The 17,540-nt window shown below is 49.5% G+C and overlaps 1 protein-coding gene across 1 annotated transcript in view; it reads left to right on the forward strand.

Annotated features, from left to right (window-relative positions):
- The window catches only part of PODXL2 (podocalyxin-like 2), a 29,826-nt gene that overhangs the window by 929 nt on the left and 11,357 nt on the right, over positions 1 to 17,540 (forward strand). Inside the window, exons 2-4 of the mRNA XM_010573592.1 lie at positions 7 to 257; positions 3,305 to 3,375; positions 10,120 to 10,413. Coding sequence (XP_010571894.1) covers positions 7 to 257; positions 3,305 to 3,375; positions 10,120 to 10,413 — 616 coding nt within the window. The remainder of the gene's footprint in view (positions 1 to 6; positions 258 to 3,304; positions 3,376 to 10,119; positions 10,414 to 17,540) is intronic.

Consider the following 17,540-nt stretch of genomic DNA (forward strand, 5'->3'; position numbering starts at 1 on the left):
GGGCAGCGGGTGGGTGTCGGTCCCCTCCCCGGGCACCGGAGCGACCCCGAGCACCGGGACCCCCGGCGGGGGGTGGGTCTGTCCCCCCTCCCCTCAAGCCCGGGGAACGGCGGCCTGCGATGGGTCCAGTTCCCCGGGACACCGGGACCTTTGCGGGAGGCAGGTCGCCATCAGCCCCCCGCCCCGCAAGCGCCGTTGACTCCCGGGTACCGGGACCTGTGTCGGGTCCCCGTCTCCCACCCCGGAGCTCTCCCTGGGTACCGGTCACTGCCCCCCACCCGGGTATCAGAGCTCTCTGGAGTGGCCGGTCTCTGTCCCGGCGGGTGACAGGAGACCCACGGGCTCCCGGCACGGGGGGCTGGATTCACGTGGGTTTCACTCCGCAGGGAAGTGGGGGGGGGGGCTCAACCGGGGGTCTCCTGCCTCAGAGAGGGGGTACGCAGCGCTGGTCCCTGCAGGGACCCCGCACGCCGTGTCCAGCACCGACAGCGCTTGCGGTGTGGGGAGAGGATGGACGTCGCCCTGGACGGGGCATGCTGCCCGCCGCGGCGCTTCGGCAGGGTAGACCCTGCTACGGCAGGGCTGCCCCAAAACCGCCCTCTCATGTATTGATGGCTTCGTCTGGCATCGTGGTAATTTTGCTAACTACCGCGAAACTGGCACAAAGGAAGGGGGAACCACAAATTGCTCTGTGTTTCCCCAAGAGCCTGCTCTTGAAATTTGGAGGAGAGGTAGGGTGCTAGGGAAAGGCAATTAAGTGCGGGAATAATTATACTCGGAATAGTTATGAAGACTCTGCTTCTATTTTTAAATAGTCTGGGGAAATTTCCCAACAAAGGGATCCCCCCAAAGACCTGTGAGGCTGAGATTGCCCTCTCCCTCCCTACCCCCATCCCTTTTGTACAGAAATCTGGTTAGTGTGGAACAGGAGTTTTGAACGGGGACATTTAAAGAGTGGGGGAGTCTTTGTCTTGAGTCATTCTGGCTGGGAGGGAAGGGCTGATTTCCCAACCAGTCTCTGTCTTCCTGCACAACCGAGCTGTGACACGGTGATATCCAGCCCCCCTGGCACGTCTCTCATTACCCCAATCTCCCAAAAATGTTCATGGGGGAATGTGTCATCTGTGGAGCCGCTCTGTCCATGAGCTGTATGTACAGTGCCTCACCCCTGTTGTCTGAGGCTCCCTAAAGAGAAGGGATAAAGCCTTTTAGGTTTGCCAACAATAGTGAGCTTAAAGAGCAAAATGGATCAGAAAACCTGTTGGGGTTTTGTGCCAATGCTCTGTGGCACAGAAGCAATAAGCCTTTCCAGAGCTGAGCAGGGAGCCAGTTTTGTGGCTTCTTCCAGGCAGGTTGTCCACATTAGGGAAAACTCAGGCACCGCTGGGAAAGGTTCTTTAGCTGCATCTCACCAGGAGACCTGTGTCCCCAGATTGAGCCAGACCTCCACCTCCTCCACAGAGGAGGGCAAGGTGCATGGGGGGAACTGCCATATTCCCACCCTGCCAATCTGCTGGTGAGGGTTGGCCCCATCCCCATCGCTTGAAAGCTACACGTGCTCTGTGGAGGAAGGAGACGGACCTTGCGGTGGTTTTAAAATCTAGCGGCCAAAAGGACCACAGCTGATACTGCTGTGCTGAAGGAAGGGTATGTTTCCTATTCTGCTGAGGCTGCTGGAAACTTTCTAGTATTACTGTCCAGCTGGTGATGATATGGAGGATTTGGGTCCTTGGATTTCCCTGTGATCCCCTCTGCTAGCAGGGAGAGGCGTAGGGGTAGGAGGTGAGTGGCAGCTCTGAGGGACAGCTCAGTTCCTAATCTAGTGAAATTGGTAATCCTGGTGGGTTGTGGCAGCTCTGGGGGGCTGGACTCAATTGGCCAGGCATCTCCGGACACCTGGACTCCTACCTAGATGGGAGGTCAGAAGTGGAGATGCAGACTGCTGGGAATTTATAAGTCAAGCCCTGTTTTGGCTAGTAGCTTTGCTCGGTGGTTTAGGATCTGTTCCAGCCTGGAATAATTCAGTGCACTCCGGCCTTGCTCCACCAGTCCCACAGGACAGGAATAGTTAAAACCTGAGAGAGCTGGAGGGACTGAGTGCAATTCCCCATGTGCTTCCCAGGATCAGGAGCCTCCACAGGCCTGCAGGATGGGCTGAAACAGGACGTGTGCCTTGTTGGGGTCCCATCAGACTTCTGGGCAACACAGGTCTGCTGACAGAGCGTGGAAATATCTCTCCAGGCTCTAGGAGCCCCTTTGCTTTTGCAAGTAGGAAAATGATGTGGTTAAAAGCAAGGGAGAAGGGAAGGAATTGGTCTCTTGCCTCTTGTTGTCTCCCCAGGTGCTTGTCTGCATGTGGGCTATTTAAGGTTGTTTTTTTTCCCTTCTGCCTGCTTAGAAGATTCCTTGTTAGCATTGTGTGAATGAGCCCGAGATGAGGCAGTATAAATCAGGATGGATGAAAATTCCCTGTAGTCAGTTTTTCCTTGGCCTCTTCGGTGCCATAAGGAAATGTTCATTTAATTATATGCATCAGGGGTAGAAATAACTACATTAAGCCCTCAAGGGGAAGCTGCCAGCGATGAGCTGCAGATCAGAGCGCACAAAAGTTTTTCCTCTTGCTCAGTGTGGGAAGAAGCTCCGGCATTTTGTGGGTACCTGAGTGAGCAGCAGCAGCAATGGCAGCCCTGCTGCAGGCCCAGGGGAGAGGGGCTGTGGGGAAGGTGCATCACGGCCCGCAGCTGGCGGTCGGGTGAACTTGCTTCCCGTTCTCACTGGCTATTGAAACACGTAATCCCAAAAGAATGGAGAGAGGCTATTTGTCAGCCACACGAGTGCAGCCCGCACAGAGGCAAAGCAAACACGTGCGTTGGTTTGTTCAGAGGGCCAGGGGTGCTGGCAAGGAAGATACGCCCTGCTGGGGCTCAGATCAGCCCCCCGCTGTCCGTGTGCCTGGTTAAGCCCCATTGTGGTTACCAGGGTTTGGATGTACATTCTTGTTTTGGGGATAATTTTTTGCTGTTGGGAAGCCAGCTTTGCAGCCCTCCTTCTATGTGACAAGTGCAACCACTCTCGGCTCTTCCTGTCCTGCCTGATGTGTTGTGAAGGTAGTCAGGACCCGTATGTGTGCCCCAGGACTACCTTTGCCTGAGCTTTTTTTTTTGCCTAGGATGCATGAGGTTGTGTGCAGAGTGGAGCCTCTTGAGGGTGAGACTGCTGTGTGGCATGCCAGCACATGGCAGGGTGGTCGTCACTGCTCTGCTGCAGGGGCAAAGGAATCTGTGGGCTGTGGTTTTTCTCTTAGATCAGTGGCTTTCATCCTGTGGTCTGTTAACCCCTGGGACCTGTGGGCTGCTTTGAGGAGGCCTAGGAAAGGTAAGTGAGGAAAGAAAATTCACTTCTGCTGTATACAACTGTCTGCCCGATGCTTTTCCCCAGGGGCTGCATCTTCTCCCTGCTCCCCGCCCTGCCGCCGAGCTGGGAACTGCCACTGTCGATAGCGAGAAGCGCGGAGGAGAGCAGACGTTGCGGCAGCAGAGGAGGGAGGTGTGAAGGCTACGAGACGATCTGGGGAGGGAGCGAAGGCAAACAGTCTGGGAGACTGAAACCAAGCAAGATTGTGACTGCCAGCATGAATGGTTGAGCGAAGGGGGAAGGACAGACAAGCTTGTCTGAGTTGCCATGACCTGCTTGCGTGGAGTCTCTTCTGTGGAGATGGGTAGTGGTGGTTAGAGCAGTCCTGATGTTACTGATCATAATGACAGGAGACCTGACTCTTTTCAGTGCTGAGATGAAGATGCCTGGCACCCCTGGAGGTCAGGCCCCTGGTGCACATATGTTGACAAAGGGCACATCTGCAATTATCTGCAAAAGTAGGTGCATCCTCTGGTAGTCCCTTGCCATTTCCCGTGGATATACCTGGGTCTGCGTGCTTTAGCTGTTCTCTGATGAAATGCCAAGGGACCAAATGTTGGCAGTCCTTTGCAAGGTAGCACCCACTCAGTACGTGCAGACATGCACACCCTGTAGCCTGGTGTTTGAGCTCTCTGATTATGCTAGCTGTAAAGATCTGTAAAAGCTTAAAGATGCTGGCACAGCTATTGCGTGCTCTAGGATCTCCCTCTAAAGAGTTGTCTCATTCCAAGGGCTTCTTCAGTTGTGCCTTGTCCCGCTTGTTGGTGCAGGTTGGTAAGTGTATGTACTTCCCACAGCCCCCGAATGCTTTTCCTATTGCTTTGTAAAATGTACTGGGCCATGGGAGGGCGGATGGTTTTAGAGGGACACTCGGTGAGGGACCTCATTACTGGCAGTACCAGAGGAGGATGGCAGTTTGATCTTGTTTTCTGAAGCCCTAATTGGAAATGATCTCAGAGATTAGGGACCTGGCTGGATTTGTAAGTGGTCTGCTGCAGTGTGAGAGAGCAGCAATAAGGTCGTGTGTGAGCTGGACTGGGAGAGGTCTCTTAGGTGGAGCGTCCCAGCACAGGTATGGTCCGTAACTCTGAACTGGCACCAGAAGGACTTGGTCTGATACGCGGTCATCCTGTATGCTTCCTTGTGCAAGCTATGGAGGGTCTGGGGTGCAGAGACTCCAGGTGAGTGTGAGGGAATCAGCTTGGGCATCCCTCAGCTGAAAAACATTTTTCTTTTCTTCCTCCACTGTCTGTGTTTGGGATCCTTTTTTGTTATTTAAATTACGCTGTGTTTTGTTATGTTCTGGAAGTGGTTTGTGCTGTTGGCCCTGGGGCCTCTCTCCTCTCTGCCCTTGGGCCTTGCTCCCTGGCTTTTCCAGGCACGGTGGTCTGGGGGAGGGAGTATCCCTGGCAGATGCTTCCCTCATCTGGTCATTGTGTTTCTGTCCTAACCGATTATCAGTAAATGACCCATTCCTGACCCAGCTCTCCTAGGAAATAACATTGTTGGGTAACTCCTGGGTTTGGGCTGAGCTTGAAAGGAAGGTCAACGGTAGCAAGGCCAGATGGACATTGTTGCGGCTGCTGCATTGGCAATACCGAGATGCTCTGACCCCCCTCCCTGGTACCCATTGTGTAACTGCGCTTGGGTGGTGTTGTACAGGCCCTGCTAGTTGGTGGTAAGAGACAGGTAAGTCAGAGCACTCCAGGCAAGTGCTCTTCCCTTCAGCAGGCTGATCCTACCTCTGTGGCACTGTGGTGTAGCCACAGCATACAGGAAGGAGAGGTAAAAGCCAACCTTCAGTTGGGTAAACTGAAGGGCAAACCAGCCCCTCTGTAAGTCAAGCCAGTGTGATGACATCTTAAGGGATGTTTGTGTGTTTCCTTGGAGAGAAAATTGAAGTTAGCCTGTTGTTTATTAAAAAGCAAGAAGATTTTAAAGGTTGTTTGACAGTCACAGCCAGATTCCATTTCATCTCCCCAAATCCCTCCTCTCATTTCAGCTGGATACAGAAACGACTTATTTCCTCTTTCACTTCTAGTACTATTCAATAGGCCAGTTGGGAGCTTTTAAACAGCTGCCCTGTCCTGTGAAGAGGTGGCTTGCCTTGTGGCAAAGGGATAAAGTGGTTCTTGGTCAGCTAATGTAGAAAATACTTCGGGGTTCTTTTAGAATCATTTAGAAATCTGAAACTGCTCTTATTCACAGCAGTTTGGGAGAGAGATGGCAGATGTTCTTTCCTCAGATTTTTTTTTTTTCTGCTGTTGAGCAAAACTCCCCCATCTGCCTTGTCCAGGGCTGTTGCATAGAATCCTATGCTGAGCTGAACAGAGCAAGATTTGCCACTTTGACTTGGAACTGTTTTCTGAGGGAACAGTGGGGTCAGCAACTAGGAAACTCATTTCATCTGTGTGTCCTCCTGGCTAGCTCTTTTCTAGTGGCCTTGGAAAGGTAATACTGCAGTATTATTCCTTGTTGCTGAAATCACCCCATTCTGCTCCTTACAGAGGTGAAACATCTTTTGCAAGGTCAGTGTTACCTCCACATGTCGCCTTTGTGGGTACTAGCAGCTGGAGAGCTTGCAGCCAGTGCGGGAGCTCCCATGCTGGTTTTGGTGCTCTCTCTCTGCCTTTGTTCCCTCTCCCCCCTCCACCTACCTCTCCCACTTTCTCTTCTTTCTCGCCCCTCCTCTGTCTGATCTGGAGAGGGTTTTTCTTCCCATGCTCACAGCCCTGCCATTTCCCCGAAGGCTGCCTGCCCTCTTTAGCATGCAGAGCCTCATCTCCTCCAGGTTACGCAGAGGTGCCGCAAAAATAGAAATGAGAGACAAACGCCCCATTGAAGCAGCTGGCGAGCCCTGGCTCTGTTCCCTGCTCCCTCCCATCTACAGTCGCAGGGCTTTATTCGTTTGTGTTTCTGTATTCTTATCGCTTGATCTGCTTTTTAGAATACAGATTTGGGAGACTGATGGCTGATAGAAGTCATCTAATCCTCTTCCCTGTCCTAGGAGGAAAGTGGCTAGCCACTGATGTCTTGGGCGTTAGATTTCCTCTCTCGGCTGTGCTTTCCTGCCTCCCAGCTCAGCTCGTGCTTTGATTCTTTCTTTGCCTTGGAGTCGACAGCTGCATTGAGCTCCTTTATGAGATGCTTGGGAGAGAGGGGGAAGGTGGCAAATCTTGGGTCTGCTGTTTGGCACCCGAAGCCTCTGAGTTTTTGCTGCTGGTGCAAAAGGTATGAAGTGGTGTCAGGATGCTGTCTGGAGAGGTACTGATTTGTACGCTGGTGCCTTGTGGCATTCAGTTGGTGCTGGCGTGGAGGCTTCCCCCAGGCCAGTCTCTGCATCCTGTGCCTGTGGATCAGGCCCCAAGGTGTTGTCTTACTCCACATCCACCCCTGGAGAAACCTGGCTTGCTCAGGCTGTGTCTATTAATGACTCATTCTTAGGGATGAGGTGGTGTAGTTTTATCTTGGGCTAAGGAGAGCAGAGCATCCCAGTAAACAAGATAATGCAGCTTAGGGGGTTTTAACTGGGTAAACACTTCAGAGTTAAATGAGGGTAAACAAACTCCCAGGGTCTGAGCTTCCCACAGGGATGGGATTAGCTCTCTGGGTGTCCAGGTTCAACTGCTGTGAGATGTCTGTTGTAGAGGTGATGGGACGACTGTGGCTGAGCTCCGAAGGTGGCCCAAATGAGGTGTAGCCGATGGAAACAGAGAGGCTTGAGCCAGTCTTTGGAGCTGGTGCAGAGTTACATTTTGAGGCTTTGGCTAGCTGGCTGGGAGACCTGGTATGTGTATTGTAGTGTGGCTGGAAAGCCAAAGTGCCACATCGGCCACGTCTCTGCTAATGGGAGTCAAAGGAAACTGAGGCATTGGGATGGATAAGAGCTGATGTAGGATCCAGGCAGTCAGTTGCAGTCCCAGCTACACCAAATTTTCCATGTGGCCTTGGACCTGCTGTGGTCTCTCCCCATCCTTCTGCTCCCCTTTTCTTGATAACTTTGAAAATAATTTTCCTATTCTCCCCCTTGCTGCTCTCTGTTATGTTTGCTTAGGCTGTAAGCTCCTCAAGACAAGTGCTCTCTCCACTGGGCTGCACAGGGCTCAGCAGTGCTCTCTGTCAGTGATGCAGGTGTCTTGTGTCAGCCTGGGGAAGACCAGTCTAGACACCGTCACGTTGGAGCCTGGTGAGCACCACTGAATCGGCACAGGGGCTGGCCTGGCCAGGTCTCTCTGGATCCATGCTTGTGCACAAGAGGTGTGCGAACTCTTATTTCCAGCCATGGACTTCACTGTGCGTGCACAGCTCATGGGGAGTCAGCCCATCCCCAGGGATGCCCAGAGGTGTTTTGGTTGGCTCCATGATACTGCAGTAGCTTCCTTCCCCGTTGATACTCTGCCCGTGTTGCCGTTCCCTTTTTGTTGCGCTGGCCTCAGCTGATCTTGCCTTGGATCAATAGAACAAAATAAATGAGATTGAGAAGTGCTGAAGCCTGGCCCAAGTGTATATGGGAAAGAGTAACCAATATTGGATTTTGCTCAGTTCAGAGAATAGCGGAGGAAGGTTGAGAGGCTCAGAGCAGGCAGAAGGCTTGAGAAATGCATTTCTGGCTTCCAGTTTTCCAAGGACAGGTTTGGTAATTAGCCTGGCAAGTGAGCAGCAACTCCCAAACTTTTTGTGCTAACAATCCAATGTTTTCAGGGAAAGCACCAGGGCCAACCCATCTGCCATTGCCCCATAGCTCATTTTGGCACTTGCCCTGATTTGAATTTGTCCTTCTGGGATATGGAGTCGTAGGACATAGTGGTGGGAAGGAACCTCAGGAGGTTGCCTAGTCTGTGCCCTTGCCTGAAGGCAGTTCAGCTCTGCTTAAATCATTTCAGGCCACGTGTATCCAGATCTGCGTGCAGCATCCAGGTGATGTCTCAGCAGTGCTTTGTAAAATATTTCTAATACTTCAGGCCTGTGCAAGCATTTTCACATCTGCATTCCAGTGATATCTCAAGGCTGTTTCTAATACAGGAGTTTCTCCTCTTAAGACATTTCTAATGTATGGTGTCCTATCTTGTATCAGAAATGTTTGGTGCTAGTTCTCAAGGTGGTGACATCACTTTGTACTATTTCTTTTCATAATATTTCTGTTATTTCCAGTCTCAAGATCACCTAGCTGTACCTACAGTCTTTCTGTGCAGCAAGGATGTATTCTTGCTTTGTGTCCTTGGCTAATTTCATTATCAAATTCCTAATTTTTGTTCCAAGGTCACTTAGGAAAATGTTAAAGAACAGCAGATCCAAGGACAGACCTTGAGGAATTCCACTAATAGCCTCCCTCCAGCACAAGCCTCTGTCATTTTTCATATAGCCAATGCCTTACAGTTGCCTTACAGTTTTCTTTCTAATCGGTGTCTTTTCTTGCCTCTCTTGTAATTCTGCATGAGGCACTATATCAGATATTTTACTGAAGTCCAGATGGATTAGATCTGCTGCATTTCCCTTGTCTAGAAAATCAGTTATCAAAGAAAAATACCAAATTAGTCTTCATTTCAGCTTATTCAATTAGTTCAGTGACTAGTTCATTAAGAATTGAGAAACTGAGCATGAGCTGAGAAAGCAGGAAAACTTGTCCTTTTTTCTTCTAATCTATGAATGAAAATCAGCTGTGAGAGGATGAGATCTTCTAGTTTTGATGTGCTGAAGAACAGAGGGCTAGGAAGCAATTGATTCAGTTCACCCAAATTAGTTACTTTGCTTGCTTAACAAAACTCTTTTAAATGTAAAACATGTTTTGGTAATCTTAGTTTTTCCTTATGTCTCCGTATTTGTCATGGTATTTATTGGTTGAATAAAGCCAAGTTCCCGGTGCTGTTTTCTTGCATTTTGATTGAAGTTCAATATGCATGTGAATGTACCTTGACACAAATCACAATTAAAAGTCTCATCCAGGAATCAATAAGTGTCAGTCAAACCTTCTAATAGATAAAATGGAAATAACAAGGATATAATTGTTGAAAGAAAAGTGTAAAATGCAACCTGCCTCCCTGCTTAGCATTAGGTAGATGTTTGCTGTTGGTACATTTTAATTCTTACCTGAGACAGTCAGCCCTTGCTTATGAAAACAAAAAAAGTGAATGCAAAATGAAGTTCAAATCAATGACTTAAAAATAGATTTCCAGCCTGCTGATTTAAAACATGATTAATATTGGTGATGTAAATGATACTGGTTTAAATCAGTACCCCTACATATAATATAGTTGCAGATCAGGAGCACTAGGTTGAAATCTTGCCTGGCTGGCAGTCGGATAGGAACCTGTCATTGACTTCACAGGGCCAGACTTTCATGGCTTAAGTGTAAGACATTGCACCTCCTCTCCAGGATGGGTGATTAACAAGGCACTCCCTCCTTTCAAAGAGGCAAAAACCCTCAGAGAGGGTGAACCATCACTGCCCCTTTGAAGAGACTGCCCCAGACTGGATGGCTGTTTGGCACTGACTCCTCCTGGATGTGAATGCTCCTCTGCATGGTTGTGGATGTTTCCCAAAATACCCTGATTTTCATCATCAGCTGAGAGCAAAGCCCATCTGAGGGGCAGGTTACCCCGAAGGGAGGTGTGTGCAGCAGGTTGGTTTGGCAGGGGCAGGCTGCAAGAAGACAAACCCAGTGGGTGTCAGTCCTATCTCTGATATGGGTTTACTGTCATTATACAGGGATCTTGTGCCTCTGCCTTGCCTCCTCTGAAGAGCCAACCGCCGATGGCCTCACATCAACTTCCCTGCTGGAGTTTGCCATGATGTCCCACCTGGAGGCCATGAATTCCCACGAACAAACCAGCCCAGAGGCTACGGAGCCTGATCTTGCCCCTGGCTCTCTGCATGCTGCCCCGGGATCGGGCTTTGCCAGTGAGGAGAATGAGGAGTCCAAGATCTTACAGCCTCCGCAGTACTTCTGGGAAGATGGGGGAGAGCTCAATGAGTCCAGCCTGGACTTGGGACCAGCAACAGGTAGGTTATTTTTACCACATTCTTCCTCCTCACTCTGCAAGGACTCAGGGGAGGTGGAAGGATGCAGGGATCCGTCTTCGTACTTTGACACAACTCTCGCTAAGAGGACCTGAGATTAAATGTCAGCTCTATTTTCTCACCTCAGTGCCTGATGTGTCCCTAGTGAACCCTGAGCAAGCACAGGCTTTAGAAACTAAGTTACAGCTGAGCCTTTATTCCTCAGCTGCTATGAGCTGGGAAAAGTACTGCTTCCACCTAGTTTCCCATTGCCTTGTGCCCTTCTCTCTCTCTCTCTCTCTCTCTCATCCCCCCTTTTATACTCTCCTCTCTCTCCCTTCTTTCTGTTGCTGTCAATTAAGCACAACCTAAAGGTCTCAAGACCCCTGTTCAGAGACCAAGACCATCTTGGTGTTTGAGTCAAAGCTGGGTTCCCTGGGCCAAATTCTGGATTCCTCACTCTGTGACTTCAGTGGGGATTTGGTCTGAGAGAAGACAGCAGGTTTTCTTCCTTGGGCAGCTGTCCTGTTGCTTACCCTGTCCTGCCTGTTTCCTTGGGAGTCATGGCCAAGATAAGTTTCATTAGCATTTGAGCTTGCTTTCCTCTGTGGAGTGTTTTTTGAGACCACTGAGTCCCCTCAGCGGTTGCCTACCAAGTCCCTCATTGGCCTTGAGATGCTGTCAGTGATAGGGATGGGAGGAAGGAGGAGGAGCGTTGCAGGGTTTCCAGTAGCTTAGGAGATTATTTCACATGTTCCTGCTCTTAAGTGTCATGTGGGGCATATATTAAGTGTTACCTAGGGGCCAGGCTTCAGCCTTATCCCTCCTCCCTTACCCAGTATCGCTGCCTCCCTCTCAGCAAGTCTGACTGAGGTCTGCAATTAGCAGGCAAGCACAAGTCTTATTTTATCTTCGCTCTTATTTCTGTGACCTCAAAAAAGACCTGTGCTTGCACAGGGCTGAGGGCTGCTGCAGTGCTATGGCTCGGACTGCCCACTGGGGCACAGTGCATGCTATGCGGGGCAAGGGCCATCCCAGTTTAGGTCTCCAAAGCCCTTTGCTCACTGACATTGCCGCTAAGCTCCTCTGGCCATGCTCTTGTGGCCCTGCGGCTTGTGTGGCCCCTGGGGCACATGCAGGTCTGGCCGTGGGGAAGCTGTGCAGATGCCGCCTCTGCAGTGATGCTGGGGGCAGATGGTGCATATTCCTACCAGCGCATCCTTGGGACATGCTCTGGCTTAGCAGCTCTCACACACTGGCAGTGTGCTCAGCGGCGCTTTTATTTGTGTGCCAGCAGGCACCTGCATGTACTCACAGATCTGGACGTGACTTGGAGAACAGCATGTGCTTGTGCATTGAGAGTGAGATGCAGTGGGTACCGAACCCAGCCTTGCCTCTTGCACGTGCCTCACCCCATTTGTATGCAGAACACACTCCTCTCTCCTTCCGTTCTTGCCTGCAGTGCTTTCCTCCATGAACAGATGTGCTCTTTCAACTGTCCTTTACACGTATCCTGCCCTATCCACTGCCCAGCTAACCACTTCTGTGCTTCCAAGCACTGTTTTTTCCCTTGGCTGTTGCTGTGTCCAGAGCTCATGTCTTGGTGGCATTTCAGAACCTTGGTGAATAGAACAGTTTGAATTATTCAAGAGCTGGGAGTGCATTTCTACTTAAAATTTAATTAGAAACCTGCTGTGTGTCATTTTACAATAAGGGATATTGTAATAGCATCCCTAAATTGGACAGCCTTCTCCTGTCATGCAAAGCCTGTGCATGAGGGATGCACACAACCAGTGGATCTTACATGCTGCATGCATGTGAGAGCTGCCATGTGATACCTTGTGGAACTTTGCAATGACATCTGTTGGGTTATTTTCAATGTACAAATCCATTAAACAGTTTCAAACTGCTGCTGTTTAAAAAAAAAGTTTATGGTATAAGTTTTCCTTATGTGGCATTTCTCTCCAAATGACAGTTAAGTGTAACCCAACGTAGTTGGTAGCTCTGTCCCAGGCATAGATTTGAGACTATCAGTCAAAGCACAAAACAAGTTTGTTATACTACTGGAGAGAGAAAATCCCCTGCTGTGAAAGGAGACCTGTGCTGGCTTATTTCTGTGTTTGGTGTAAAGTTATTGGGCCTGGAACTGGTGGTCTTGCAGACAGGCCAAATCTGCTGAGATTTCAAAGCTGTAGTAGTCATCTCTCATTTTTTTTTATGTCCTTCTGAAGTCTGTGTGGAGAGACTCCTCTGCCTTTGTGTGACTTTGAGGCTGCAAGAGATAAAAAGTAATAACAATCTGCAGCTGCTGCTTTTTTTTTTTTCAAGTGCACTCAAACATCCTTTAAAAATATTTCTGGAAAGCATGTGGCATCTAGGGTCACCTGTTAGTCCATTAGAAAGTGAGAACAAACTCCCACTGGCAGAGCACAGCTCAGCCTGGGGCTCTGATTCTTCTGAATAATGTGCTTTTGGTGATTTATGCTATGGAATAGTAAATCTATATTGACATCAGTGAGCGCCAGCTTGTTGGAAGGACCCTGAGATTTGTCTCATTCTGTCTGAGCGTGCACAGAAGTGCACACTTGCATGTGTGCTAACCCATGCACAGCTGCTACCCAGCGGAGCTGCATCTGGAAGAGATGGATTAGGTCTGGTGGGAATGTGGATGCTATATCCTTACGGAAGGAAGCAGTGTGTGACTCATATTTCAGCCAAGAGGCAAGTCAGTGGAGCTGTGAGCCTGTTACTTCTGCGTCCCACTGCCTTCAGGCTTTCAGGGAACCTAGAAGCTTCTCAGGTTGTAGTTTGGTTTCGGCTGCTTTGTTTCAGCATACCTTTGGTATCGAATTGGCCTGAGCTGCAGATCAACCCTGAAGATAGAGTGGACCTGTAGGGACTCACATCTGGCTCTTCTTGTCCTCCTTTCACTTCTTCCCACCTTCCCCATCTTGGAAGCCTCCAGGCAAAACAATCCCCCTTGTTTCCTACTGTCACACTGGATTTCCTGGGCAAGAGATGCAACATCTCTTCTAGCTTTAGGGCTAGAAGATGGGAGTCATTAGGGCTGCAGGTCCCTTTGAGTCCCTGATTTTTAGTGAAAGAGTTATATGGAGTGTTCCCTGGTTTGCACCTCTCCATGTTCTCCTTTGGCTCAGTCAGAACGCAGTGCCTCATGTGTTCCCCTTCCAGGAAGGCTCTAGGTTGAGGCAGCCTAATAATTAATTGTTAGGAAGTGTGAGCTCCCAAAAACTGATGCAAGACTTGTGAATGTCTGGTGAATGAAGGCACTTAGTCCCTTTCCTCCCTCGCCCAACAGCTGAACTTCCGAGAATTGGAGTGCATCATCACATCTTCCAGTGTGATGGTGGGCTGGCAAGAAGCTTGCTTCGTTACAGCCAGGGTCTGCTCTTTTAGCTCCAAGGTTGTGCCTTTGAAGACAAAGGCATGACTGTGCTGGGAGCTATCAAATCTAGTCTTATAGGTTGGTGATTTACTAGGATGGCATGTGGTGCTTTGGAGGGGAGGGAATTGTAATCTTTTAATTATTCATAGTAATTAGCAGAAGGGATTCCCAGGAGAGCTAGGATGAGGGATAGCAGGACAGACAAGTTAGAAAGACTGCATTCAAAGAAAAATAAGTTTTCTGACCAGCTAATGGGATAAAATATCTTCCATCCCCAACTCTTCTCTGATAGTAAGATTCACTTCCTTCCATGATGAATTACTTGCCTCTGGCCAGAGAGATCCCAGTCTCTCTCACCCTTACTGAAATCTGCTGCCTCTTCATCCAGACTGACAGCAAATCTGTAGTTCTTAATACCATCTTCAACCCAAGTATTAACGAAATGAAGCACCTGTTAAAGACTGTCTACATAAGAAGCTTAGCACTGAGCAGCCCCCTGCCTGAGCTCAGCTCCTGGGATGCCTCTTGTTTATGCCCTGGTTTAGTGTACACTGACATGTTAGGTGATCTATCTTGGGACAAGCCATCTTGACCAAGACATTGCTGGCAAAGGCTGACCTGTGACGAAGAGAGTTTCTCTGTGCATAGTGTTATTCTGGTGCAGCTATCCCCAACCGAATCCGCATATGAGTGAGGGTGGTTTATTCTAGCCTTATTGCAGGTCATACAGTGAGCAGGAAAAAGGCATGGGGCTATTTGGGAACAGCTGCAAGCACTTAGTGCCCAGTCTCTACCTGAAGAAAATTCCAAGCATAATGAGACCTAACCACTTTGATGCCCTGGGTCTTTCTTTTAACTATGATCTCTTTTGTGTGTGTGGACCTGTCTTGGAGTCACAGATAGTAACTTCTCCTAGCTCTTCTGGAAGATTAGGATATTAGCCGAGCTGGCTCAATTCCAGCACCAGTAATTGCAATTTGCCTCTTTGAAATCCACCTGCAGTTTCGATGAGATGGACTGTGCCTTTTTGCAGTTAGCCTTACTGCTCTATACTGCAAAACATTGAGCAGATACCACCTCAGACCTGGCTACATTTTAAGCAGCGAGTAGAGCCCACCTTGCACTTCCCAAAGTTGGCAGGTACTTTAGTATGAATGGTGCTATCAGGCTGTGTTGTTGTGGTGGGAGCCAAGGAATGTTCTTGTCTTTATTACAGTGCCTTCTAGTTATCAGTAATTCAATCAGTGGTTAACATGATCTTCCAGTTTAATCCAATAAAGACCTTATGGTCAGGTTATGTGTACTAAAAACAATGAGGGTCACCCTTTTTCTGAGCTGTCACAGTTGCTTTAAACAGCTAATAGTGGCAAATACAGGGTAGGCAACCTTGCAGGGCAGTAACTGAAACCAGCTCTTCTGAATGAAGGAGAAGCAGAAATGTGATGAATTAAACGTCTGGCTGGGGAGTCATGCTGTGGCACAGTGCCAAGTCTTGGCCCATCTGGTGTCAGGGAAGTTTCAGTATTGATTTTGCAGGAAGCAGGCCATTGCCTAAATGGTGGCTCTTGCAGAGGTGTGGAGCTCATGTTCACCTCTCCCAGGGCAAATCATCTCCCCAGGCAAAGGAAATGAATCTGTGTGACCCAGACCTGAGTCTGCTGGGAGTTGCAAAGGGCAGGACTTGGAGTGGCAGGAGGGCTGTGCAAGATGGTTTCTTTAGAAAATAGTGCCTGAGGGTTTTTGCAAGAGAGGTTGGAAGGGAAAAGCTGCAGGGGGGAGGGCAAAGATAGCTAGATGCTGCAATGTGAGTAATATTGCTACTGATGGAAAGCATTAAGGGGTGTAGCTAAGGATGTGGCGGCAAAGAGGTGAGGTGAGGTGTGGAATTTCATATCGGTGAACCAGACTCCCAAGGGGATGGTGTGACTGAGAAGATTTGGCAGAGTATGTGACGTGGAGCTGTGGCTGCTTGCTACGCTCAACTGGTCCATCCCTGATAGGCTGTTTGGCCAGAGATGCTGGGCTGGGACAGTTTTGTGGCTCCAGCAGGCAGTTCTCCTGAGCTGTCCCTCTGTGATCAGGCTGGCTCCATCGTAGCTTGGCTGCTCTTGTTTGTGGCTGGAAGGGGTATGTGGCACTTGCCACCTCTGTGTGTGGCCACAAGTTTCTCCTGTGCTCCAACCTACTGCTGGTTTTGGTGGGAGACTTACAGAGCAGATCCTGGCAGGGAGGGAGCTGATGGTGTTTGCAGTTACTGCCTCTTCCCTTCTCAGGCACCCTTCTCTTTGGAAGTGCTCTGCTTCCTCACTGAAATTAGATGAGCCTGACAAATCTGGTATTGGAGCCACCTCCATAATACCTGTCTCCTTTAACAGAAGACCCTGCCCCACTTCAGCAGGAGCACTGGTCACCTGAGTCTGTCTGGCCTCTCTGTTCCATGGTTGCTGTTTCTCTCCACAAAAGCTGGTGGAGATGAGAGTGGATAGCACTGGCATAGGTAGGTGGGAAGATCTGTGGGTGCAATTCCATGTGCCCAGGGCATGGGAACCTGTAGATCTGCTGAAGGTAGAGGACAACCAGGTAGACCAGTGGGTTGTAGGGTCTAGAAGACCACTTGCTGAAGGGGAGCTGCTAGCTGGATGTCGGAAGGAGCTGTTAAAAATGGGAGATGCCCTTTGAGTTTCCTTGGGGCTGGGGGGAAGGGGAATCAAGGGAAATGCTGAGAAGACTCTTCCAATGGGGAGGCTCTTAGCTTTGCATTGCACAGATGAATGACAGAAACCAGCTTGTCTGGAAGGAGCCTTGGGAAGAAGATGCTGGGACCAGCTTAGTGGCTGGGATCATACCAAGGAGCTGGACAGGGTGCAAAAATTCCTTCAACTCATAGAAGAGGTATGTAAACTAAAAGAACATACGAGTGCCTTAGAGACCTGATCTTGAGAAGTGGACAGATGCCCTTGGTAGTGAGACAGTAAAAGGTGATTCCAGACAGGAACTAAGTGTCTAGCTGGAAAGTCTGGAAGGAAGGATTGACTCACCAGCCCTGAACCTCTGAACCTGGAAAGTGATTGAACTCCTTTGGGAACTGGGTTGTATGGAGAGCTCCCTGTTTTAAGGAGCACAAACCAGCACAACTCTGACCAAAATGCCTCAAGTTTAACTGTTCTCCATGCGTATCTGAATAACAGCCCTTGCAAGATTTGAGGAGAGTTGAAGTTATAATCAGTGGGGTCTTATGAACCAGAGGGGAGAAGGATGCTCCCAGCTTAGCCTGCAGGATAGTGGAGAGACTGGTGGCAAGTGAGGATGTTAACTCAATTAGTAGTGACTGTGAGGATTCCTGTGTCTGCTTCTACGCTGTTGATTTGTTGGCCCAGAGAAACAGCTCAGGTTTCAGTCTTTGGCTGTCTTGTAAGACAGAAAGCTGCTGGGAGAGAGTGGGATGGGTTCTCCCTGAACTTCCATTGCTGGGGAAAGATGGCAGAGGTGGCAGTCCCTCCAGTATGTTTAGATCTTGTTGGTGGAAAGGCGGCATGGCTGTCCCATGCAGGGCTTTCCCCCACAGGAGCTAGCTAATCTATGACAGCACCTTAAGGAAAGGTCGAATGTGTCACTTCAAAGGAGAGCTGACAGGCCAGGAGCATTTCTAGCTCCCATGGGGCAAACCTCATGCTGCTTTTTCTCAGTTTGTTTTTCTGCTGTGCCCATCTGCCAGTTCTTGCTC

Source organism: Haliaeetus leucocephalus, unplaced genomic scaffold, assembly GCF_000737465.1.
Source record: "Haliaeetus leucocephalus isolate CR32 unplaced genomic scaffold, Haliaeetus_leucocephalus-4.0 Scaffold2, whole genome shotgun sequence".
In the NCBI taxonomy this organism is placed as follows: domain Eukaryota; kingdom Metazoa; phylum Chordata; class Aves; order Accipitriformes; family Accipitridae; genus Haliaeetus; species Haliaeetus leucocephalus.